At 40.0% G+C, this 27839-nt stretch overlaps 1 protein-coding gene across 1 annotated transcript in view; it reads left to right on the top strand.

The window, feature by feature from the left end:
- LARGE1 (LARGE xylosyl- and glucuronyltransferase 1) overlaps window positions 1–27839 on the top strand; it is a 287244-nt gene that overhangs the window by 235748 nt on the left and 23657 nt on the right. Inside the window, exons 9-12 of the mRNA XM_009896150.2 lie at window positions 4486–4598; window positions 6083–6208; window positions 17006–17161; window positions 27450–27613. Coding sequence (XP_009894452.1) covers window positions 4486–4598; window positions 6083–6208; window positions 17006–17161; window positions 27450–27613 — 559 coding nt within the window. The remainder of the gene's footprint in view (window positions 1–4485; window positions 4599–6082; window positions 6209–17005; window positions 17162–27449; window positions 27614–27839) is intronic.

Consider the following 27839-nt stretch of genomic DNA (forward strand, 5'->3'; position numbering starts at 1 on the left):
CACTACAACTTCTGTAAGTGATTCTGTTCTATCTTAAAATGTTGTTTCTTCCTTCAAGCTCTACTATATATTCCTCTCTGAATTTCAGGAAAAGCCATAGTGTTGTGTTTGTGAAGAAGGACCTAGGGATGCTTGGTAGCATTCCAAGGGAAATTGCTGATGTTTCTGTAAACTTTTAACTTACCATTCAGAAAAAAAAACAACAGAGAAATTAACTATTTTGTTCTTGAGCAGATTAACAACAACAAAGACTATTTTGCTGAGATGGCAGAAAAAAAAACAACAGAGAAATTAACTATTTTGTTCTTGAGCAGATTAACAACAACAAAAAAAGCCTAGACTATTTTGCTGAGACGGCTGGAAGCATCCACTGAAGCAATTGCTTAGACAAAGCATTGGAAAGTCAAAAAATAAATAAATTATCAAATCACAAAATAGGAAGAAGAAAAAAAAAATTCAGGTGACCCTCTCCAGTTTTGCTAGAAGCAGAATCAAACATTTATTTTCCATTTATTTCCCAACTGACATTTTCACACCAAATAGTTTAATTCAGGGGTTTTTTTGCCTTGTTTTTCTCCAATCTTTTCACTAAATTTGTCTGTCTTTTTTTTTTTTTTCATTATTTTGGTTTTTGCCTTTTTTGTTTTGCTGGCTGTGTTTCTGTGTGTCTGAAATTTCATTTTTTGAGCAACTCCTTTGTTTGCCTGCTTGCTTGCTTGTTTGCTTGAGCAATTCAGAATGTCAGATTTCAGTAGTTCAAGAAAAGTCACATCGAGCAAGGGGAGAAAATGCCATTCAAAGGAAATCCAGACCTGGGACATGTTCCACCAGTTTAGTGATAAAGCATTATTTTTCCAAGAGCTCGTTGAGATATTTGCATCTCTGTCTATGCCTGAACTAGGAGGAAGTTTTACACAGAGAGAGTGATTGCCCATTGGAATGGGCTGCCCGAGGAGGTGGTGAGGTCGCCGTCGCTGGGGGTGTTCAGGGTGCGGCTTGACAGGATGCTTGGTTGCATGGTTTAATTGATTAGGTGGTGTTGGATGATAGGTTGGACATGATGATCTTGAAGGTCTCTTCCAACCTGGTCTATTCTATTCTATTCTATTCTATTCTATTCTATTCTATTCTATTCTATTCTATTCTATACAAACTGTTTGTTTCCTCAGGATAAGGGAAAATAGGGTGTTCTGTGGCTAATCATAATTTGTTTAACACTCATGAGACATTTGGGTTGACGCTTTTGTCTTTCTGTTTATTTGCTCCCAAGCTTTCCCTTTGTTTTGCTCAGGTAGATCAGGACAGAAAAATGCTGCACTCATCAGAAGATGAGAAGTCTCACTGCCTGGAGCCAGATGTTCATAAAATATTCCTTTGATTTCTTTCTTCTTTTTTGTTTTCCTCCAGTCACTTTCTCCCCCACAACAGCAGCTGAGAATAAGTCCCTTTTCCCCTTATGTTCAGCTGTATGTCATCTTAAATTTAGTCTGAGATTTCAGTCAATTTGACTCTGAGGAAAGTGGCTCCTGAGGCAAATATTTCCCTTTCCCTATTTCAGACACTGTGCCTGCAAACTAACTGCACAGATTGGAGTTAGTTCATTTGTTATGTTTGCCTTTGGTAACAGAACAATACACAAGTGAAACTGAAGTGCAAAAGGTAATTTTTCCTCTGCGTGAACTATTTAAAAGTTCCCAACACGCACGCTTTTGCACTAAATAACACTAATTAGATGAATTCTCCTTTTAGCAGAAATGTCTTATTCTCAGTAATACTAACAAATAAATATTTAAACTTGCTATAAATATTTGCCAGTAGTTATTTTTACAGCAGCGGTAAATTAGAATTCCACAGCACAAGAAGCTTTGCACAGAGGCAGTACAAAAGTGTTAAACCTAAGCCTGTAGGTGAATTCAAGTAGAAATCACATAAAAATTAGTCTTGATGATGGAACATTAAAAGCTTGTGTTTTCAATAGCTATGATTGCATCATAATTTAATACAGTCTTTCCCACGTACATTCCAGTTTTTCCACCCCATCTGCCTCTTTCACTCTCAGCTGCTAGCGTGATAGCCCCTCAGGACAGCGTAATCTCTTTAGCTGCAATGCCATAATCTGCTGCTAACACAGGAGTGGAAGACCAAAAAAAACCACCAAGGTGAATACTGCACATACTAAAACATTTCCTCTTTTCCTCCTCAGACTGGAGGCTTAAAGAAATTAAGAAAAAATACTGTATTGTCATTACAATTAACTGAATCATACAATTACTCTTTATTTGTCTTAATAAAGAATCTCTGCAGTTGTATTTCACTCGTGAAGCAAAGCTGACAATTCTCGCCAACTGGAAAAAATCCACTGTCAAAGGGGAGCTCATCTCACCCAGTTTATTGCTGCAGTACAAGGAACTTGTTTCACATTGATCTAGACTTTCAGACAATGCACAATGGCTCTCTTAGAAGCTAATGTACACACACTGCAGACTCCAAATGGGCTTTGCTTATGCTGGAGAGAAGACAAACACTGGCAGAAATACATTGTAGCATGTTGTGACAATGCGTCCCTTTCCAATCCAACAGCTGGAAGCAGAAAGGTTGACTGAAGATGAAAGGGGATCCCTCCAGTATAGGTTCCAGCATCCTTGGGAACCAGATGGACTGGAAAACAGAACTAAAATAGCCCACAAAATTCACTGCCAGAAGAGGTTTTCCTTTTATTCATGGCAGCACCAGGTTTTCCTAGAGAGGAATTTGCCATGTCATAGAAACTGAAGATAGGAATGAACTGGAACCACCTTTGTTCTCTCCCAAGCAGTGCAGGATTGTTCCAGGTATATCATCTAATTTTTGTGTAGTCTGATTTTAAAAAAAATCATGAAAAAAAGCATTTTATCTGCTATTTTTAGGTTATTTCACCACAACAGTTTTAAACCAATTTTTCTAGAGTATTCAGACTACATTTCATTTCTGATTCTCATTACTTTTAGTTTTATCATCTCAGACTCCCTCAGGCAGCTTTTCCCAGTGCCTGCTTTTTGGCATTTCATATTCTTCTGTGTAGCTGTTACGTTTCTCTATAGTTGCCATGATATATTTTTGTAAGACCTCATTTAATGTCACTTGCAGATGTCATTACTATTCTGTTCACTTCCTCCTTCCACTAATGAAGATGTGAAACAACACAGAACCTATCACTGCTCTTGCTAGGTACTTCTTGTCAACCTTTTGAGGCTGCTGTTTGTCAGTACTCTTTCTTTATAGTCCTTCAGTTTGCATTCATTCCCCATGACAGCACTCTTATCTAAGTCTTTCCAAATTAATTTTTCAAGTAAAATTTTCTGAGACACCGTAGAAAAGGTTCTGCTGAAGCTTCATTGCTTTTCCCATCTTCCCATTTTGTCCAGACAAAAAGCAACTAAAGCATGACAATGCGTGCACGCTGAGCTATCTCTTTTCCCACTTCCAGTGCAACTTTCCAATCTGAGGATCCTGATCTATGAGCACTTGCTGCCTTAAAGGCAGGCACTCTCAAAGGCTGAACGCTAACCAGCATTGGTAAGCTGTAACTCAGAAAGGTTTCAAGGATTACAATCAGCTGTGTCAGGTGATTAACTTCTTACTAGTGGAGGAAGGGCTGCAATTTCATTTTATTCAGGAAGTATTAAAGGCCAGATTTCACCCTGCACACATTGAGTAGAAGGTTTTATATGAGTGACAAAATTGTCTTTGTCTCAGCATAATCTTGATTTCAGGCCAGATATAAATGAATTTAAACAGTATTATTTTGGAAGAGGCAGATCTCTGTTTAGTGTGGCAATGGCAGAAATGGAGTCACACTAGATAAATCAGGATTGTATCCACCCTTTTCCTAGTGGACAGTGCGTTGACAGACTATCCTCTTGCAGCCTGTCAGTTTTCAGTATGAGTGGAGGGGTTACTGCTGAGTGTTGACAGGTTCCTTCTTTCTTTCTTTCTAGTAAGATATTGTCTAATTCTCTTTGGAATGGTAATGATCTTTGGATGGAGTTAGACTCCATCATGTGAATCACCTGTATTGGTTCATTTTGTAAGGAATAATCCCAATGTTAATCATGTCATTGTGAAAACAAGCTTTATCAGTTTAGGAGACTGATAACTAGAAAAACAATATGCTTCTCCTGCTTCTTCCCAGTTTCACTTCTTTTCAGCTACTTAGCCTTCTTGCAAACTTATATAACCTAACATTCATCATCAGTATGTCATCTCTCCATTTCTTCTCTGCAGCCTCAGGGGTTAAGAAAAACTTTATCTTAGTGGCATTTTGAAATCTGAAGGTTTTTTTAGTCAGCCTCCTGTGTCAGCAGAGGTTAAGGACTGCAGTTACCACTGATACATCTCAGCTCATGTCCTCTTTTTAACTGCTGTGTTAGTACATAGACAGGGTGGGCTCTGACTGGCATGTGACATCATGGTTTCTCTTGCTCTCTTCCCTGTGTTCTCCTTCAGGGGTTATCTTGCTGCTTCTTGATAAGTTAAGGAAGATGAAATGGGAGCAGATGTGGAGACTCACAGCAGAGCGGGAGTTAATGAGCATGTTATCCACTTCACTGGCTGACCAGGTGAGTAGGATGTTGCAGATGGGTGGTACAAACACTGCTTCACGGATTGAAGGGGAAAAAGGGCTAGGGGATGAGATGTGGCAAAGGCAGAGAAAAGATGTGTGTCTGTAGTCACTGTTTGTTTAATTATTCTGGGGGAAATGTGGAAGAGAGGAGAGATCTGCTCATGAGGTTTTTCTCACTCCACTGACATTTTTACCTTCTCTGCACAGATGACTCATAGGATAGATAAATGGGGTCTTCAAGCTTTAATTTTCTGTCCTTCTTTTTTAGCATGAAACTTCAGACACAGGAAGTCCAAAAATACTGTGTCTTTCCCTACTAGTTATAGTCTAAGCAGACTTCAGTTTGTCTTCAATACTTCTTTACTGTTTCTGGCAGATGAATCCCAGCAGTCTTTTAATGTACTCCTTGCCGCAACACACCTGTGAAGATAAAAGTGCTACATCTCCCTGCCACAGATGGGAAACTGAGGCCAAGAGTAGAAACAGTGTGCCACTACACAGAAATGCATATTTACTCTCTTTGTGCTTCCATCCAGCTCTCAGTTTCTAATCCAGAAACCCTGTTTATGTAGTACTGGACCTGAACCAATAAGTCTTGCTCAACAACTTCAATGTATTCACTCAATACAGCATCACATTTAGATATTTCTAGTGCTTCTAAGCTACATCTGGCTTATGACCAGCCACCACGAAGAAAACACGCAGCTTACTGTGTACATATTGATGTGCATTTGTGCACAGTGCTCTTACAGTTTGATACAAAAGCTGCTGAAGTTCATTAAAAATATTCTTGCAACTTCACTGTGTTTTCAGTCAGGTCATGAGCTGCTGACTTACTACCTTCATGAGGTAGAATTTTGCAGGACAGACCAAGGTTGCTTATGCCTTGCCCTAGTACCTTAACCACAAGACTGTCCTTGTAACTTACTTCTCCAACTGGATGGCTGCATAGAGGCAGAACACATTCAGTCCTTCACGATACAGGCTGTTCTGCCCTTCCCATGAAATACCTAGAATACTTGTTGCAACAATGAAGTGCTACCTAAAATCCCGCACAGTAATTCACCTTGAAGCAGAATGCCAGAACCGTTTTCATCTCCTTTATTGAAAAGTGATGCAGTACTTACTAACAGCAGGCAGTTTATCATTTACTGCATATTACTCTCCCTGGTGACTTAAAAGAGGAACCACATCTCTTCCCAGCAGGACAAGATACACGTTTCGAAAACTTTACTGGAGTCCATTAGTTCTGTGTGTCAAGCAAGCCTATTCCTCTTGTTCAGATCTACACATCACCCCTTAGATTGATACTACCCTCTTTGAAAACAGAATTACAAATCAAAGTTTGCAGAGTTCAGCTCACATAATGAATTGCATTTCTATCTGTGGGGGGAAAGGACACACAGGTCAGAAGAGGGGTTGAGATCACCTCACTGTAGAAGCAATGTACCCAACTGTTTCTCTGGTTTTGTCTGATAGGATATCTTCAATGCAGTCATCAAACAAAATCCATTCCTTGTCTACCAGCTCCCATGTTTCTGGAATGTGCAGCTGTCTGATCACACTCGTTCGGAGCAGTGCTACAGAGATGTGTCTGACCTGAAGGTATGTTTCACTGGAGGTTGGATGGGTGGTGTCATTTAGGACAGAAGATGGAGAACTATGCTGTAACAGAAAGATGGCATCTCTAAAGCAGAGGGGAAGCAAACACATACAGTTTATGAGGACACCCAAGCAGGAACAGCAAATATGACTTTGGTTTTGTACAATTTGACTGCTAGAAAAGATGCATGCTGCTTTGGAGTTTGGCAAGGTATTAGAGAAGTGCTTCACCTTCTTGCATTCTGTACCTGTCACTATGCTACTATACCTTACTGCTGAGTTCCTGTTGTTGTCCCAGTTCTTAGCTCTTCCTAGTCAAAGAAAACTGATATTTTTTTTATTGGTGGTTTGAAATTCTTTAGTCAACATCATTTAGTAGAGTGAAATTCACAAAGAGGTTTGGGCAGACTCTAGCTAGCGATACATTAACTAAAATTGAAAGACCTTGCACACTTCATATTTAGCCTTTGTCTACACCAAACCCAGCCACACTGCCACTCATTGTTCCAGGATTTTTTCTGTGGAAAAAAAAAAAAAGCTGAGTAGAAACCTATTAATTTAATACAATAAAGCTGCAGTATCAGTTTAATAGCATTTTTTTTTTCCCTGTTGTCAAGTAGAATATAAAAGCAGGATGGGTTTGAACATATATGGGTAAATTTACATCAGTTGTTCTGTGTTCATTTTGAAAGGCCAGACTCAAAGGTAGCATGCAAAACATTCAGAATTGAAGCTGACTGAGCTTCTGCCTGGTGTGGAATAGGCCATTGGAGCAGACTAGCGGCATCAGAACACAATAAATTTTGGGTGGGTTTTGGTGATTAACTTTAAAATTCAGTCAAGGTTCATATACTTAATTTGTGTTTTGAGAATGCTTTAGTAAATGAGGAATAAAAAAACCCAAACCAACAAAAAACCAACAAAGAAAACAACAGAACTACAGAAGAGGTTGCAAGGGACCTCTGCAGACCATCCAAACCCCACTCTCAAAGCAGGACCAACTTAGATCAGGATGCTCAGCACCTTGTGTAGCTGAGAACCAAATCTTTGGGTGTCTGAGATTCCACAACCTCCCTGGCTCTGAAGAGGGCTTCAGAGTTTGACCACCCTTATGGTGCAATATATTTCCTAAATCTTAGCAAATTTCCCTTGTAACCATTTGTAGAGTAGCAGCGAGAGCATTCAATCTGAACACCAGATACTGGAAAATCAATCACGCTTGACACACCGATTTTAAAAGCTGCACTTCCCAAAAGACAGAAGGTCTGGGTTAACTGACCTGTCAAAGTTGGCTTCAATTTCATACACAAAGTATTCACAACCAACTATTCAGGTGTGATCCTGAGAAGACAGCTTTTAAAGTCAGATCAGTATACTGGTCAGTACTCTGATCATTAAAAGTTTTATGATAGATGTTTGTAGGGCAGGATCGATGCATGGGCTTAAAAGCGTCATGGTTTTATGTCTTATAACAAAGTGCTGGTAGACATTTTAGTTCTGTGCCCATGTTGAGAATCATGTGTGACAGCAATTGCATGGCCTGAAACAAAAGAAGAGGTGTAGTAGCAGCAGGGTAAATGTTTTCTTTGAAAAATTATTTCTTTTAAAATAGACCTCCTACCTAGGAGATATCCCAGTGTTGTTCTGTGAACCCACTGAGACAGTCAGGTTGAATTCATCACAAGGTTAAGACATACACATTTATATGAGACAAAGATAAAGATACTGGAGCTAATAATTGAGAATCTAGGACTTGGTTCAATTCTCCAAACACAGTTTGATTCATCACAGATACACAGATGTCTGTGTGAGACTGGCAGGCACAAAACAGAGCTACAGGAGACCATGCCCTTTTGGCAAGGTAGCTGATGGGCAGGCAGGATAACAGTAGGGTGCTTTCAGTGTTGCTGTATATCTGTATTTAGGCAGTTGAATTGAGATCACCATGAGCGGCTTTGGAGAGCAGTTAAGCTTTGGAGTAGACATCTGACAACTAATCAGGTAAATCTTTAGCTGCAATGGCTGTTGGCTAATCTGCTTCAGGTGTGGGACCTTTAGGTCATATGTAACAACTGCAAGTAAGCGTTTGATAGAAGTACCTTAGAAATAAATTGAATCCTTTCTTCATTGTTAATTAACAAATACATGTTTACAAGTATCACCTAGTTTTGGTTGTTTATTACCTGTATATTGTATCACACTGTCAGTTCCATTCCAGCATAGGCAATGAAGTCTAAGCTGCCTAATATCCTGCACTGGCTTTCTGGTCTGAAATATTTAACTCAAAAAGGGGTGCAGACACATAAGCAATTTCTTCAGCTGAACTGGGCTTACTCATACTGCTAAAATTATCCCCTCAATACTGAATTGGGGCTGAAATTCTTTGCTTTGAAAGAGAGGCCAGAGCCTTATCTAGTGCACATAAGCCCCCTGGTTTCAATAAAGCTCTTCCCATATTCAGCAGTTCAAGAACTGGCCCTCAGGCAGCACTGTTTAAAATTCTTCAGACTATTAAAGAAAAAAAAAGAGGCATAAACCAATTAAAGTTGTGAATTTGCATTATGAAAATTATCAAAGTTCTAGTTTTGAAAAGAAACCAGCTTGTTTGCTGTGTTGTTCTCTATAAAAAGCAGCAAATGTCATTAAGCTCCAGTTAGATAATATACTCTTAAAATCACCAAAGTCACTTCCGTGGCATTTAATATAAATGATATGACACAACATATTTGGCACATCCTGTATTTTATGGTAAGACTGGAATAAGAAACGAGGTAAAGGAAACCTCCAGGGTAAGAGGGAGAGAAAGATAGATTGTGAAGTTTGTACTGGAGGATTAAGAAGGATAGCACAGGAAAGGAGGAAATTCAGGGAGAGATTTAAATTCCAGGGTAAGGCTGGTCCAGTCAAGTATTCCTTGGTCAAATAAGACTGCATTCCTCATATCACACTGAAAAGGTCTGAAAAGATTTAATTCCAGCTGGCCTCAAAGTCTATGGGACTTGATAATTTATCATCTCTTACACAGAACATTGTGTCAAATAAGCCTAGAGCCTCAGGGCTGGCTGCTGTTCAGGGGTGGTGTGTGTATGTGTACACATACATGCTTCTTTGCTGCATTGTTCACACTAAAGCAAACATAGGGTGGCCAGCATACTTTTTGCAGGCCTGTGGAGCACTTCAATATTTCATACTGCCTGAAGAGGGTTCTTTTTTTCTCTGTATTACTCATTAATTTGCATCTCTATCCATTTTATTGAATTTTCTTTTTATGTGCTGTCTTTATGTTAGAGAAGATGTTTGATTGATTTCTACTTCCTAGCTGTAGCTGAGCAGCACTTGCAAACTTGGAAGGACTTGCATGTGAAGATCTTTGAAAAAAGCATAAGAATAGAAATATTTGTAACCAAGTTCTGCATTGCTAGTGACCATTAAATTTATATCCAACTAAAGAAACTTCAAAATAAAACTGCTATGCTCTTTTTATTCACCTAAATGCTTATTTTCCTTCTGTGTCATACTGTGTAGTGCTAGAGGCCACACTAGAATGAAATCTGTGGGCTTTGTCCATGGTGCATGAAATCAAAACTTGGGTAAAATTTACACTTACAGAAATCTTCCTTTTCCCACCTTGAGGGCACCTGTGTTAAGGATGCTTTGCATCAATCAGTAATGTCTTGAACAATTTTAATATAAAACAAAGAATAAGTAACAGGAAGAAAATGCCCTTTAATTCCTTTTGCCAAGTGAGACAACTTCAGTCTCTGAAAAGGTCAGAGGTGTTTATTTTTGCAAGGCATTTTTTTACACCTTGGAGAAACACTCAGAAGGTGTTACTGAACACTGGCCAAAAGATGTGGAAGGGCTAGTGGCCATTCTGTCCAGGCATCCAGTGTCCATCTTGTTTATCTCAGCTCCTCCTGTGATCCCCATTAGACTACATGGTGCTGTAGGACCACGCCATGCTGGGCTTCAAAGCTTATGGGGATCTGCCTGGAACTGAGCTTCATTTATGCAGTGTTTTTGCTGGGTTGGGCCCTGTGTTTCTATTTCTTTTTGGTTAATAATTTGTTCCTGTCTGTATTGAAATCTCCATTACCATGATTTGGCACAAACCAAATGGCAAGAAAAATCCTGTGGAAGAAGGTAATGCATTGTGATGCCTCCAACAATGAATCATGACCTCACTGAATGAGTCAGTCATGAAGAGAAGTCTGGTTGTCAAGGATACAGATGCTATTTACACACAGAGAATCTGGTACTTCACAAGCACAAAAATCATATTCTGGACTCTTCAATGAGAATGTATCAAATTATGAGAACTTACCCTCTCACTCCAAAACAGGAAAAATGCTTTTAAACTTATTGATGACTTTTCAATCTTGTTTTGAACACAGCTGATAATAAATTACCATGTAGATAATTAACCTCATAAATTCCACATTCTAAAATTGTGTTATGTGATTCACTGTGCCCTGCCTGGGAGTGTCCTCCACACAAGGATGACTATGTGAGATTGCTTAGAAAAGTTTAAACGGTTTCTTGTCCATAACCCAAAGACATCATTTTGGATCTGCCTCAGACATAACCTGTTGCACCACTTTCCATCCCAGTCCCTGAGCCACCCCTTGCTGGCCAAACACCTCTGCACTGGTCTCTAGCAGTTCTGGCATTCTGCTACCTTGCACCTTTTAATGCCAATCAAGGAAAAGCTACAATGAGAGGAGTATAGTTTCAAGTGGTTAAAACATACCCCTCCCTTGAGTGAACACTGGAATCAGTATGGTGCTTTTCCTCTGATAAAAAGGGAGTGCTGAAGGGGGTTTAGGGGTATTTTTATCAGGCTGCAGCCCTCTCACTAAGCACTGGTACAAGAGGTGTAGGGAGAGATGCAAATCCTTTTGAGGAAAAGATAAGAACTTTGAGAAGTACAAGACAGTGACAGTCTGTCAGCTTACTGCCATATAACGTAGGCAGTAATCTAGAGAGTAAGGTAGTGCCTGGAACCATGGGCACCAAATCAGGCAGGGCAGGGATTTGAATTCTACATCCAAAAAGCAGTGCTTGGACCTCTGGATTGTTGGCTGATTTCAAATCTGAAAGTTCCCTGATACCATTTTTTTTAAATGTTTGATCCTTTCTGGGGAAATTGGCTCTTTTATTAAACTATTCATTCCTGATAAAACCCGATTCCAAGCATCGCTAATCGAGCCATAAATTACTTATGTGGCGCTTGTTTGCAGTGTAACTCTTGATCATGTCCAAAGGAGGGCAACAAGGCTGGTGAGAGGCCTTGAGCACAAGCCCTACAAGGAGAGGCTGAGGGAGCTGGGATTGTTTAGCCTGGAGAAGAGGAGGCTCAGGGGAGACATTATTGCTCGCTACAACTGCCTGAAGGGAGGTTGTAGCCAGGAGGGCGCTGGTTTCTTCTCTCAGGCAATCAGCACCAGAACAAGAGGACACAGTCTCAAATTGCATCAGGGGAGGTTTAGGCTTGAGGTTAGGAGAAAGTTCTTCACAGAGAGAGCTGTTAGCTGTTGGAATGTGCTGCCCAGGGAGGTGGTGGAGTCACCATCCCTGGAGGTATTCAAGAGGGGATTGGACGTGGCACTTGGTGCCATGGTTTAGTAGTCATGAGGTCTTGAAAGACAGGTTAGACTTGATGGTCTTTGAGGTCTTTTCCAACCTTATTGATTCTGTGATTCTGGCAACTTGGGCCATATTTAAACATTTCAGTAACATGTGCCTGAAAAAAAAGTGTATTCAGATGGCATTAAAATGGCAAATATAGGTGGCTTTACCATGCAGATTTGCTCAATGTTTAACTCTGTTGATTTTAGTGCAAAATGGTTGCCTAAACAGTGAGTGTAGTTTTTAAGCATGAAACCTCCTATCTACAAAATACCACTTTTACTTATTTATTTAAATGGTGAAGTGCTCACAGGCTTAATTAAGCATATCTGTTCAGTGCTTTGCAAAATTCAACTTCTTTAGGCATAAATTTAAATTTGCTTAATTTATTCTTACTTTTTACCCCTTGAGCCTGAAAAGTAGGTATTAAGTGTAGAGGATATCCTGTATTCCCTGATTTCATAAGGGCTGAAACAGAGAGAGAAGTTACCAAGATGCATCTTTGGGTTAAAAGTAGAAGAGACTGTGGTTAAGAAACATATGGCCAAAGACTTCTTATGGAGAGAGAAGATGCTTCAGGGAGAAAAAATGAATAAAGGTACCTATAGGAAGCTTATCATTTTGTGGTTTGAACATTAGATTCAAAATATTTAATCACCCCAGTGAGGACAATGCAGCTGGTAACTTAAAGAGGATTGATGGGATTTTTTGTTTTCAGTGTATTTCCATGTGGGTAGCCGACTTTGGGGCACTCTCCTAGACTCCACCAGCAGTATTACATCCTCTGTTACCTTCTCTCTCATTGCCAGTCTGCAAGGCTCTAACTGTGTCATCATTTGATGCTTTGGGTCAGAACCTGGTGAATAAATAGGAACTGGCATGCATCAAGAATGGATGCAGGAGCAGGGAAGTCATTCTGCTCCTGTACTCAGCACTGAGTCCAGTCCTGGGCCCTGCAGTTTAAGAAGGACATTGAGACACTTGATCATGTCCAGAGAAGGGCAACAAAGCTGGTGAGAGGCCTTGAGCACAAGCCCTATGAGGGGAGGCTGAGAGAGCTGGGGTTGTTTAGCCTGGAGAAGAGGAGGCTCAGAGAAGACCTTATTGCTGTCTACAGCTACCAGAAAGGTGGTTGTAGCCAGGAGGGGCTTGGTCTCTTCTCCCAGGCAACCAGCACCAGAGCAAGAGGACACAGTCTCAAGCTGCTCCAGGGGAAGTTTAGGCTCAAGGTGAGGAGAAAGTTCTTCACTGAGAGACTTGTTAGCCGTAGGAATGGGCTGCCTAGGGAGGTGGTGGAGTCACCATCCCTGGAGGTGTTCAAGAGGGGATTGGACGTGGCACTTGGTGCCATGGTTTAGTCATGAGGTCTGTGGTGACAGGTTGGACTTGATGATCTTTGAGGTCTCTTCCAACCTTGGTGATTCTGTTGGTGCAATTCGCCCCATTCGCTAGGTCCTAAGTGTGTAAGTCTTCCAGGAGGCTGGCTGAGCATAATCAGTGAGTGGTAACAGTTGGTGATTAACTAGGATAGTATTAACAGAAATGTGGATAGTGCCAAGTTGCTTAATGACAGCTAACCAAGTGTTAAATAGATGTAGAATTTTAAATTCTGATCTTTCAGTAGCTAAATGAAGATTAAGGAGTTGTGTTTTTCTTAGTTCTCGGGAGGCCTTGATCATGAGTGGGAAGGATCCGTGGGACAGCCTGCAGGCTAGCGCTGTTCCTGAAGTGTCCACGCAGATAATGGCACTACAATTTTATATGCTCTAGGTACAGTTTCTTCTGTAAGCCAACAGATCTTTGGAATAGCTTAAACAATAGGAAGGAAAATAGAAGAAGAAATAAACATAGTATTGTGGTGCAATTCAGACTCAGAAAAGGGATGTCATAGTAACAAGATTTTTAGATTCCAGACTCATTTTCTCTTTTTAATGTTGAGATGACACTTGCTCAGTCTGCAAACTAAGTGGATTCTAAGTTTGACTGGGTTTTTTCCTTACGATTTCCCTGTAGCCTCTTTTCACCTGTTTTTTTTTCTTTCTCCAATCAATTCACTAGTTGTAGAGAGCAGTAAGTTCTCCCCATAGATTTCTCCAGAGTAAACAATCCCAGCTCCCTCAGCCACTGCTTGTGTTTTCTGCCCTCCAAACCCTTCACCACTCTTGTTGCTCTTCTCTGGACATGCTCCAGGACCTCAGTGTCTTTCTTATACCCAGAAATGAACACAGTACTTAAGCTGTGGCCTCACCAGAGCCCAGTACAGGGACACAATTGCTCCCCTACTCCTGGTGGATACACTGGTTTTGATACAGGCCAGGGTGCCATTGGCCTTCTTGGCCGCCTGAGCACACTGCTGGCTCATGGTCAGCTGGATGTAGTGTATTGTACATCAGTGATCAGGAGTCTTGTTGCTTTTTGAAACCTGCTATTAATTTTTATGCTTTCATATATCACATAAATTTTATCTAATCATGTTACATTTGAACATCAGCCTACTTTTTAGGTAGACATGTTTTGTGGTTTTCCTGCCTCAGGTCATCCACATGGTTGCACAGCTCCTCGATGTTCTTTAGCTGCATTGGTGTGTACTGTCTTTCTTGATTAAAAAGAATCAGCTTTTCTGGATAGTCCCTTTCAGCTTTCTTCAGCTCACTCCAGGCTCCCCTGACATCTGTATACATGCAGCATCCTGACACATTTCAAATCTGATCAGATCTGAACCACCAACTAGGCCTTTGACACTTACCAGCTTTTACACACACAGCAGATTTTGAAAGCACAGCAGCAAAGAGCCTGTACACTGACAACTGACTTTGGCATCATCCCACACACAACTGGGTAGCAACATCAACACCAGTGCTTGGCTGTGATGTGACAACATGTATGTTGATGGGAAATACCTGCAGCACTAGAGAGCCTGTCCCATAGCAGTTACTGAGTTTGTTATCATTAGCAATATCTGTGCTTATGGTCCCCAGGGTGAGCGCTCAGAGTGCTTAGCAAGGAGGTGGGATGCTCATGAAGACATCCAGAAAGGAAACTCACATGAAGTGTAGCAGTAGTACAGAGAGCACACAGATTTTTCTTTGCAAGTATTTTTTGTCCCATTTGCCAGCTTCTCATCTTTCTTCAGTCCACTCTTAAATGAGTGCAATATTTTAATTCAGTGTCTGCTTAGGAAAACATACCAGTAACCTGCAAAACTGTTAACTAGCCCTTTAGATTCCTTCAGCCTATGCTTCTGTTACATCTGCCTGTTTCCCTGAGGTAGAATTCAGTCACAGAGATTTTTTTTTGGTATGCATTTCACGCCTTTTGTTGCAGTTAAACGCAATGGATGAAATATGCCAAGTTCTTTTCAAAGGAGATTTGAAGATCCATTTTCTGAAGGAGGAAATCTGTCATCTTAATTTTATGTCCTAACCTACCTTAAAGCTTCTTTTGCTGCTGTGTTTTCAGCACACGTTGCAGCAACATGTTAGTGCTCAGTTAGGCTACACTTCCGAATATATGGATAAATTTAAAGCCAGCAAAGAATGTAGCATTACCTGGGAAAAACATCTACAACAAGTATTTTTTGTCCAGATATTTTTCCAGATTTACACAGTGTGTAGATGCATTGTAATCTGGAATTAAAGTGTTCCTCCAATTGGAAAAAGTGATTTGCCAATGAGTGAAATTGTCCTTTTCTTTCCCATAAATGCTTTTCTGTAGCCACATATATGGTTTCCTGACATCCTAGTAGCCTCAGCAGTGAAATCCCAGGAAGGGATAAAGTTTTCCCTATCAGGAGATACTTTCATTAGTGTTGGGTCTGTAGAAGAGAGTGACAAGAGCTTGTGTGGCAGTACAAATACCCATTGGAGAGTCTGTGTTGTCGCTGAAGTTAGTACAGGACACATTCAGGACTGTATCCTGCTCTTTCCTCCTTCAATCTGCTCATTCAGTGACAGAGAGTGTGATTTCAGAGGGCTTCCTGTTGCTGTTGACACGAAGGGAACTACTTAACCCACTCTGGGCTGCTTCTGTTCTATGTGCTGCATTTCAGCCCTGTGCATTCCCTCCCATCAACGCAATGTTCAGAGCAGAGCTTAACCGTGCACCCAGCTCGGCAGCTGGTGGTGCAGCTCTGGCTCTGCGCGAGTGACACGGTGCCTTCACGCAATTAACTTAATGGATTCAGAGAACCTCCAGAACTCATAGCTTGGAAACATTCCCAAGGGAGACTCTTTTATTTTTTTTATTTTTTAATCTCTTTAGAAGTCACAGGAATAAAACTGAATACAAAGCATTTGGTATTTTTCACTTGTGCCTGAAATATAGCCTCTATAAAATGAAATCATTCCTGCAAGCCACTTTTGGCTTCCTCTTTGTTTTTCCTTAGGGCCCCATTCTCTTTCACACTGGCAGCAGTGCAAAGTTGCCTTGATGTAAATGAGAATCAGGCCCTTTATGTCAGCATTGGAGTTAAATCTAGGCCAGTGTGAGAGTCATTTCCCATTAGAAGAGGCTAAATACCTGGTAGAAATTGGAATTCAAAGGGTGAAGCATTGTACTGCATTACTGTGTAACACAACTGAGATCAGGCTTGTTCAAATGAAGCAATGGCAAAAAGGAAGTCAGATTACATTCAGTCCTTTTTGAATGGTGTAAATGGTGAATTCAAGTTTTTTCTTCTCGGTACCTAACCACAGAAATGTCCACCCAGCCTGAAACAGTGAATTGATTTCATTATCTTAAACAGTCATGTGTCAATCTAAGATTAATGTTTAATACCATACACCCCTGCATTCATCATCCTGCCATCTTGTCCAACAGAGTCCATAACCTATCAGGTCCTTGATTGGAGTTGTGACAGCACTTCTGAGGTGCTGCATCACAAACTAGAGCCACATCCCAACTCCAATGTGCAGGTTCTTCATGGAGGAGAACATCATGCTGTATGTGTTCATCATGTACAAAGCACATCACCTGCAGAGTATGTACTTACTTGTGAAAGATGTGGCAAAGCCATCGTGATACCTCAATAAAAAGACAGAAGTCTGTTTTGGGGTTGGGGTTTTATTCATTTGTGAGAGGGCAGTGAACTGAACACTCATGAGAAGAGCAGATAAAGTGTATCTGTATTCTAACTGCAGAATGTGTTTTCTCTTTCTTTTTTTTTGCTCTGAGGTGATTCACTGGAACTCACCAAAGAAGCTGCGAGTGAAAAACAAGCACGTGGAGTTTTTCCGCAACCTCTACCTGACATTCCTGGAATATGATGGGAATTTACTGAGACGGGAACTCTTTGGCTGCCCCAGTGAGACAGATGTTAACAGTGAGAATGTAAGTGGGATGCCTAGGACCTGACAATTTAAAGGGTGGTGCGTTCAGCATGAAGACTTGAAGAGTCGGCAGTGGAGTGCAGAGGGACTTGGGAAAATTGAGGTCACTGCTCAGATTCCAGGAGTGATGCTGTGTAAATCATTTAATTTGTGCCTCAGTTCTTCACCTGTAAAATTATCTTATTAGTCCTGCATTTCCCCTGTTCTTTGTTGTTGGGTTGGGTTGTTTGGTCTACTTTGCCTTTTAAAAATCCCCAGCAGAGGTAACATCACAGGCTGAAAATGAGGGTTTAGGCTCTTAATTCCATTAGGCAATTTTGCAAATCACGCCCTTAGACCGATAGCTTTCCAGGGAAAGGCCTTGTTTCTTACTGTGTGTTTGTTCAGCATAGTAATGTCAATGTTGGTTAGTAGATACTAATGCACAAATAACGAAGAAGAAATTAAAATATCAAGACTACTAGATTTAGGTCTCTGATTTTTTTTTTGCCATGCTGCAATCTATAGAGTGAGTTAATACTTCAAGGTAACGCATAGGCTGTGAGACTGCAGGGGTTTTCTGCACTGCCCTTAACCAAACACAGCAGCATTTTTGTGTATCTGCATAAGATTTGCAATCAGAATCTTTCAGACGAAGCAAATCCTTTAAAAATGTTTGAAATCAAGGATGTTTACATACAGATGTTCTTATGTATGTGTCTGTGCCTTAGTACATATAATTCCAATGTCAAAAGCCGTTAACTGAAGTGTTTATGCCCAGATGTGTATCAACTCCTTGCGCATAATGTGGACTCTGGAGATTTATAGACCAAGTGCCAACTTTGGCTACATAATCTGAAAGAAAATAAAAGGGAACCTGTAACATTTTATGTTATCTTCAAGGGAAAAAAAATCTAAAATATACAGCATCCTCTATATAAAAATCAATAAAGCAAAGCCAGTATCGTGTACACATTAGCAGTTACGAGGTAATTGGCAATCAATAACATTATTGGACTTGGAGTGTTTCCATTTAGTCTGTGGATAAAATGACCACAGGAGATACCATTCCTAGTGTTTTAACTATAGCACTCAGAGGCTGGATAGATATATTTTAGCCCAAGGCATGGCTTTCCAGATACTTATTTGACCATCCCACTGCCTTCTGAAAGGAGTGGGGAGTGATGAGTGGAGGAGATAAACGTTAACTGAGAGGCTGAAGCAGGGATGAAAGAAAGAGAGCAAGAAGGCAAGCACACAGTGAGAGCAAAAGCACATGGAGAAAAAAGTCCTCTCAAGAGTGAGAGGCTTTTAGACAATCAAGTGAACTGAATGTGCTAGAAGACTACTAAGATTCTGACAGTCAGAGGCATAAGGATACAACAGATAAATTAAGAGAACAGGATAAGAAGAGAAAGGGGAGTAAGGTATTTTAAAACAAAACAAACAAACAAAAAACCAACCACAAGAAAACAAACCACTTAAATCACATTTTAAGAATGCAGGTTAAAATTATACTGAAGAGCATGAATGCAATCACAGACTTGTTGCTGCATTTTCCAGAGGTCTGTAAATCCTTAATAAACAGATTTATTCCAGACGACAAGTTGCTGGGGAACAGTGCACAGTGACTGTAAGTTCTTGTTGCAGAAAATGGCAGTCCTGAAAGTTTAAAATGGCTCATTTTACTGAGCTTGTATCTAGTTGACAGATACTGAAAATGACTAACTGTTCAAGCCTGTTTCTTATTCAAGACAAGTAGAACGCAATATGGTATATGGTATGACTTGTGTCTGAAAAAGAAATGTAACTCATTCTTCCATTTATAAAGTTTAAAAAAAAAGAGAGAGAGAGAGAGATACTGGGAAAGAATGAGCTAGACATACAGAAATACACGAGTCTAACTTGCCAAGAGATACCAAAAAGTTAACAGCCTGCTATCAGAACAGTTACATATAGAAAAAAAATCTAACCTCAGATATCTTAAGGGTAGTCACGTAGGAGAAGATACTGGTTTATATTAGTTACCTTTGATGTAATCTCCCCTCTGAATTTAACTATGTCCTTTTTATTGCAGAATACAAATTTCAGGCTTGAAATTATGAGACCCTAAAAATAGGATTATCATGAAAACCACTCATAGTTTCACTCTGTCTGCTGTAGCATATATAGTGTCACAGCTGTAGCATTTACGGTGTCACAGGTGTCCTGTTAAAATACAGTACATTTCCATGATCTGTTGCAGGATAATCTTCAGAAATGAAGCAGCTTGTAAGGTGAGCAGGGAGCCACTGTTTGTCATTCCTCCCAATATCAGAAGTAGGGTGCATGAAGGGGAAAAAGCAAGTAGCAGGTTCAAAACAAAGACATTTCACCCACAATGTAATGATCCTTTGAGCAGGAGGTAATGTTGCTAAAAATATACATATGCTTAAAAGTGGCTCTTCATGGAAAGAAAATCAATCAGGAGCTGTTAAGCTTTGGTGCAGAAAGTCCTTGAACCACAAGCTCAGGACTAGGGAATTGTTCTGAAGAGGCTTTGCTCTACTCTCACTCTGCTTTTACACTCATCTCTAGGCAGCCTCTCCAGCTCACAGCTGGAGACAGGATACTGGGCTAGATGGACCTTTAGTCTAACAAGATGCAGCCATGCATTTACATTAGGATTCCTAAGCATATATATTACATAAATGGCCATCATTTCTACAAACCCACGTGTAAATAAAGTAGGAATTGCTATTTGGTTAATCTTAATACCTATTATTTTTCCTGCTCTAAACTGAGACTAGCAGCCCCTAAACACAACTGGGCTTTGTCATGCTAGGCATTGTGTATGGGTGAAAGGTGCTCCTTCAGCCACCAATGCTTCTCTCTACTGTTGGCCAGTGGACAAAATGTTAAAATAGCTCTGCTGGTTTTATAATCAGAGAGCAATACTTAAGCACTAATTGAACTGAGCCCTGTGATAGAAGCAGCAGTGGCTGTTGTGAGTCTGTCACTCACAGGCTGGCTCTATCAGAATGTACCCTTAAGGTCTTGTTCCAGTATGCCAGCTATTGCTTCTTTACAGTTTAATATTTGTAATGATGTTTTATTTAGAATTAAAGCTGCAATTAAGGAATCTCATTTGTAATGCAAATATCTGTAAAACATGAAAAGGGAGTGTGGCAGTGGGTACTGTTGGGCTAGTTCTGACTCTAAGGCCCCTTTATGCTTCTCATCAGTGCTGAGGTGGGCTTAAAATGAATGTGAATTATTTAGCTTGCCTTTTTAAAGGCTTTTTCCAGGTCTAGAGAGATGTAAATGGTTATTAGTTTAAAAGGTAATCAGTTCTTGCATTTATCTCTTTCACTTGTCCTCTGTGTCTGTGTGCACATGCCTGTATGCTTAAATATGTGTCTATATGCACATGGAAGGATTAGTGTTTTTTGGTTTGCTAAGGAAGCATAATACCACAGACTGAATTTTAAGAGGTCTAAAGGCAGCCTTTGGATATTCTGATGTATAGTCCTGATCCAGTCAGTGATCATCAGCTGTACAAACAGCACTGTTGTTAGGTTGCAAAATGTCAGAAATGAGAATGAGCAGAACAGAGCTGAAATACAGGAGGTAGAAAAATACAGACTGGGGTAATTTTTCTGTTTATATAAAAATGTTCATATGTATGTCTATGTGCACATGCATGTTTCATCCTTTACTTAAAATATTTAAACTGAAAGACCCTGTGTGTTGCTGGGACAGGCTATGGACTGGAGCCTGTCACGTGCTTCTTGCCATAGAGCAGTCCTGTTAAGTCCCCTTCATTCAGTATGTGCTAAAATGAGATTACACAGAGAAAACTCTTCTCTACGGATAGGTATTACAATCACCTCTTTGCCTTTTGTGCAGATTCTGGATGAGAAATGTAGAATATGATCCAAATTCTCCTGTAAACACAGCCATTGACTCAAGTCAGTGCCTTTGAAGCATGCCCTTAGTCATGACATCCTACTTACTCATATGCTAATTGCCATTTCTTGCTCCTGCTTTTTATTTCTGATGCAATGCAGAAGATTTTAGAGAAACCCACAAAAGCAAAGCTAGCAGTCTCAAATTTGAACAATTCCTATTGGCTTCAATGCTTATATCCAATGTGTCATTCTAATGGACCTGCTGCAAAGCCTAAACTATTTCAACAGGATCTATTATGTACCGGCCTTCCTCTGTAGATATGCTGAGAGATTGATTTCATAAGCCTGATTTTAGCACAGAGACACACACTCAACCTTTTAGCCCTCCCATAAAGCTGCTTTCCTGCAGACAATTTCCAACCAGGTACTTCTGCCAAAGCACTAAACTTGAAGGTTGAATGGGGTGTCCCGTATCAGTGACTCCTCCGTACTGATCCAAAGCCCAGAACAAGATCGGGAAGCTTATTGCTGATCTTGCTCAATTTAAGAAAAGGACAGTAGGGTCCTATTAGAGAAGGCTTTTAGAAAACACAGGGGAAAGTCTCTGCATATTTTTGTTTTCAGATTTTCCAATTCAGCAATACAAAGAAAGAGCTTAAAAATCTAGCTCACCCTGAAAACACTTGTTTAGCTATCTAATCACTTCCTAGCTGTCTAATTGCTTCCTAGATGTGCTTTTTTCCTGCTTAAGTTTTTGTGCAAAACCGGCATTTCTTTATAGTAGCGAATGGCTGTGCCAGCCAGCTTGTAGTACCCACCAGAAAAGCCAGAGATTCTAGCAATTTGCCACATAGTGTAAACTCTGCTAACAAATTTAGGAATTTTCGGAATGTCTAAAAATAGCATGCAAAAAAAAAAACCAACAAAGCTTCCAAGACAGTATCAGGGTACTGAACCTGAAGTCAGGCTGATAACTTTGAGTAGCATTTGCTGGTGCAGGATTTCAGAATACTGCATCTTTGTAGGAGTGGGATTTGAAGTTACAATTTTGTCATGACACAGTCTTTCTCTGGCAATAGCAAATGCTACATGGCAATTTTGAGGTGAAATCCTGACTTACCCAGCTGTGTTGTTTCTAAAACCGTAGCTGTTGCTGTTATTAAATGCTGAGCTGGTAGCCTGTCCTGTTGCTTGGAAGCTGCTATTACACCGCTTTCAAGTGCTTACAGTATTGCTAGATGGGGGATCAAGTGGAGTGGGATTTTATTGTCATGATGGGATTTCTCCTTTTTTTTTTTTTTCTTTTCTCTCATGTTTTAAAATAAAATCTGGGGGAAAGCTTTGGAGGTTTGCCCACATGACAAGTTCTGATGACCTCATCATGGAAATACTCCATACCTTAGAGAAGGAACTGACGTTTGGGGCAGGAACGTGTCTTTTGCCAATCTGGTAAAAACTTACACAAACTATAATGCTGGAAAACCATCATAAGTAGTATTTTCTTTGACTTCAAAGAGGCTCAGATCTCCAGATACATTTTTCTTAGGAGTATGCTTGGAAAAGTCTGAGCAGATTATATATATCCCAGTGACATGGCAGAGTTGAACGTGCTGCAGGCAGGGGACCTGGACAAAGGCTGGCATCTTCTGTGACTGCTTCTTCTGAATATTCTGTGCCAGGTTCTGACTGGACAGTAGAACTGAGACCTGGAACCTATTTGGTCTCTGTTCTGAGGGACATCTGTTGCCCTCAATGAGATCCAAACAGTATGGAAGAGGGAAAAAAAATCCAGAATCATTTATAAAAAAGATGAAAGCTAGATGAAAGGCGGAAAGGAAGGAGGTAATTTGGACATACATTCTGGAGAAAGAATGTTTGGAGCAAGAAGACTGTAGGTGTAGAGAGCTGGCAGATTATTTGAGTAGGGACTATGGGACTAGAAACAAGGCTGGGACTGACTTAGCAGAACTTGCCACACAAGAAGGAACAGGGCTAAGGACAGACTAAAGAAATAAAAGGAAGACAACAAACCTGTCAAGGCACTGTACTGCAGAGAGGTCTGGGAACAGCTCCGTTTGGCAGGGACTGGAGAAAGGAAGTGCAGAGGACTACTAAGATTTGACATCTGCAGCTGAGATCAAGGAAAGTTGTACTTCATATATACAGAACTGTCTAAGATGTTAAGCATGCCTAAATATTTGGTTTGTTATTGTGGTGAGTATTTGCTGTTCAGATAAGCCATTACTTCCATCCAGCAAGAGTAATAGCTACTTTTTACATGCTGCAGCAAAGTTCTTCTTGCTAGGTAGGATTGCTCAGGCACTATCCTCTTTGTCCTTAGCACAGCTCTGTTTCACAGAAGGCTCAATCTGACCCACAGCAGATGTATAAAATTTTACAGCGCGGGAGGAAGAAAGATTTAATTGATGTGGGATTAGCCTGGCTTTTATTGCTCATCATCAGAGAAGCCAGAAGTACGTTATGTAGGTCATCCCAAAGAAGACTCAGTGAAGGCTTTTTCTGCCCTGCATCATCATCTGCATTGTTTGTGCCATCCTAAAGGCAAGAGTTAATTCACACACTTTTAAAGCGCTAATGCTGCAATCCAAATTGCCTACTGGTGGGAACTGGGACAGCTACGCTGGAGGAAATAAAACTGCTGCGGTTTGTAACTAGATGATGGTTTCATCCTGGGCCGGTGCTGGTTTTCATCTCAGTGGCCAAGCTGAGTTGATTTTGTGTTATGAATCTTAACTGCAGACACCAGTGAGAAGGGAAGATGATCAGAAAGTTAAAAGCTTTCATCAAAGATGCACCTGTTGTGTTAGTGTAATACTGAGTGAGTGACTTCAGCCTAGTGTCATCTCACCTCACCTTAAACTCCATCAGAGAGAAAGATGCCTACATTAGGTTTTTATCCCCTTCCTCAGGATCTACAAAGCCTCCAGACACAAAGCAATTTCTGTTGGTGGTTGTTGCTTTTATTTAAATACTACTAATTTCATAGAAAATACTTCTGATCAGGATTTTGGCTCACTCTCACCTGAGATTAAATCTTGTAGATTTTGGTAGGAAATTGATTGTTCCTGTGCCACAGTTAAAAAAAAAAATCCCAATCACAAATATGCTTACACTAGGAAGGGAAATTTGTGAGCAGACTAACCAATTCACAGGTGAAAAGTGCATGTTGTGTGCCATGTATCATATGGCTCTACCATATGTCATGTGGATAGAAAACACCACCTCATCTCATGCAATTGTATCAGTCAGATAAGTAGACCTGGTAAATCATGATGATTTATGGTAGAGTTGAGAACCCCTAGCTTGCCTGGTGTGTGAATAGAATAGAATAGAATAGAATAGAATAGAATAGAATAGAATAGAATAGAATAGAATAGAATAGAATAGAATAGACCAGCTTAGAAGAGACCTTCAAGATCATTGCGTGCAACCCATCATCCAACATTTTCACCAGCTTCAAAGAATACTTTTCCTTAGGTGAGGTCTGATCATCTGCTCCAGCTGGATGCTCAGGGAAGTAACTAAGCATTTTTCTTCTTTTTTTTTTTTTTTTTTTTAATGTATTTGTTTCTTTGATTTGGCATCAGGCATCTCATGGCTGCCTTCTTCCATTTGTGAAACAAGTAAAATCATGATGCTAATGAAAGCACTTGTTGTTTCTCACCACAGCATTTCCTGAGAGAGTATCTACCTTACTTAGCCTGGAAAGAACACATTTTTCAACTGCAAGAGTGGTTCCTAGAGGTGACATTTCCCACATACTGAGTGGCAAGTAGCCTTAGCATTGAAAATCTTTTAAGAAGCAGTGAATATTGTGCTAAGCAGGTACTCACTTGTCACTGTGAGGATGAGAAGTCTTCACTATAGTCAGTGTATTGTTACAATGGAGGGGTCTGTAATGGGGATGCTCTCATCAAATCCAGCTGATATGAAGGTCCTTATTGTGGTTTGCACAGATCTCTTAGCATTCCCATGATAAACCCAACCTTTCAAAAAGACATTCATGTGGGAGCAAACCTTATAACAAGCTATAAGTTTTTTATCTGCAAATAATAGATCTGTGCAATATGCATGTCATAGTTAAAACTATATCATTGGAGAGTATTACGATTCCAAGCTGAGTGTTGCTGTTGATATGCTATAAGGATGGGATGTCATCCAGAAGGACCTGGATAAGCTGGAGAGGTGGGCCTAGGCGAACCTCATGAGGTTAAACAAGACCAAGTACAGGGTCCCACACCTAGACTGGAAGAACCCTCATTGTCAATACTAGCTGGGGAATGAGGTGACAGGAAGCAGCCCCACAGAAAAGGACTTGGGAGTTCTGGTGAATGAAAAGCTGGACATGAGCCAACAGTGTCTCCTCTGTCTCCTCCACCCCAGATTTCTGTAGTGCACAAAGCCATAATTTAGGCCCAAATGTTAATCTTTAACTCATAGTTATTGATATCCTCTTAGCTTGCAACCCATATGTAATCTGATAATCAGTCAGTGACTGCCTGGTTAAATAGCTGGTGTGCAATTATAGACTTGCCATTTGTACATACAGCAGGATAGTAAGGTACCCCTGAAATGTGCTTTGCTATTATTTTAACCATTTAAATTTCTGTCATCTCCTTGATAATTCTGTTAGGGTGTACTAATTCTCTTTTCAAGCAAGAAACAGGAAGATACAATATTCTTTCTAGTCATGGTTGTAAATATCGTTTGAGTGTTGTTCAAACAATAAAGTACAGATTCAGCTGAATGATGATTTGTAAAGCAGAATGAATGAAACTCCAATAATATGTAAAAGAACTCCTGATTTCTATTCCACTGAAGGAGATCTGGATTTCAATTGAAGTCTTGTTTGAGTAAAGATTTGTCAAGATTCGGACTCTTGTCTTTGTAAAAGCAGTCTCTCCTGAGGGATGTTATAAGATCTGTGCAGAGCAATAGCAAAGAAGAATGAGAGCCTGATCCAAAACTCACTGAAATCAAAGGAAGTATTTCCATTATTATAGAGTGATGTATAGGAAAATACTAGGAATTATTCCATCAGCCTTCACAGGAAAACAATTCCACTGTAAGCATTGTTGTTCATGGAGACCATTTTGCTTACAGTTCCAGGAACAAGAGCTCTTCTTAGTAACAGAACAAAAAGTACCTACGTTTTCCTTCTTTTTTGCTTGAAGATGGTGAAACTATTACTTTAAATGAGTCTGAACAGAACAAAAAGGAGAGATTTTTGAATCAGAGTGTCTATAATTCCAAATCTGTATGTCACATGAAGCAGTGAGATTTATAAAAAGATGTCCACAACTCCTATAAAATTAAGTATTTGTCTTAATTACTGCTTAATATGAAATTGTATTCTTCTTACAGGATGCTTTTATGAAAAGACTAAAATGGTGCCTTTATTAATAACCAACATTTTAGAGCAGTGCAAAGAGAGCTCTATTTGACCAAATAGAATTCTCATCTTTTCATTTTGTGGTACATTTTATAGCATTTTACAGAATTTCCTTTTATATTTCAAATTATCTAGCCAGCTGTTTGCTTTTAAAAGAATCTAGTTCAGGGATGGAATTGGTCAGCTGCATAGACATGTGGTCATTTTTTTCTCTTTGTCCTTTCTCTTTTCCCCCAGAACTCAACTTTTATTCTTTTGAAGCTACATGTCAAAGTGACTCAAGATTTGATCACTTTGAGATGCTCATTTTGTCTTTGAAAGGGCTTGGTTTCCAAGTGAGCCAAAAAATACCTGTTTCTTTGCTACTCTGCCACCTTTTGAATTTCCCAAACTCAATATTCAGAAACATAAAACCTGTTAATAGTGTAGGCCTAACTCTGGCACCTCTGCAGCCAATGGAACATTTTCATTCCAAAATCTAACTGGTGCAGATATATAAATCTCAAAAGCTGGAATAATGATCAGTTAAAGATTTTAACTTGTCTAGATGTCCGTCCATGGTGCTAGTAGCAGTTACTATTCTCCAACAGAGATAGCAGAACAGGGATTGCTCGATCCAGTGCATACAAACTTAATCTGTTGCTGAGTCTTCTCTGCTGGAGCTTTATGTCTGTGAGTAGTTTGAAACAGTGCTTGGAATAAGGAATGACAATTTGCATGGCTTTAACTCTGAAACTTGTGATTGCTCACTTTTTCATTGCTAGTCTGGATGTTGAAAGTATGTAATGCATATATAAAATGTGTAGGCCATGATACAATGATTTACTCAGAAGTGCTTTCTTCTGTCCAGTGACATGCAGGAGTGAGGCTCGTGGAAACCTCTCTATTCTGTATGTCCCCTTCCACTCCCCACTGAATCACATTCCAAGTTTCTAACCTCCCCGTTCTCTCCAACTTGCTCAAATGACTATAAAGAACTTATCTTCATGTGCACTCTTTCCTCCTAGCTCCAGAAACAGCTGTCTGAGCTGGATGAGGATGACTTATGCTATGAATTTCGTCGAGAACGTTTCACCGTCCATCGCACTCATTTGTATTTCCTACATTATGAATATGAGCCTGCTTCAGACAATACTGATGTAACACTAGTGGCTCAACTTTCAATGGACAGGTAGGAAAAAAGAATCTTTTGTTGATCTGGAAACATGAGACAATATTTTCTTACAGAGAAATCCCAATTATGTAGTGCTTTGGGGAGAGAAAAAAACTGCTTTTGTAGAAACTTGGAAGTCATACTGTAAGACCTCTCTTGAATTAGGAGTAGTGCATGTAAACAGTGCACATGCATCCAGACTTCAGCTCCACACTGCACATATGAGTGTGGGTGGAGTTCATAA

This window comes from Dryobates pubescens, chromosome 15 (assembly GCF_014839835.1).
Source record: "Dryobates pubescens isolate bDryPub1 chromosome 15, bDryPub1.pri, whole genome shotgun sequence".
Taxonomy (NCBI): Eukaryota; Metazoa; Chordata; class Aves; order Piciformes; family Picidae; genus Dryobates; species Dryobates pubescens.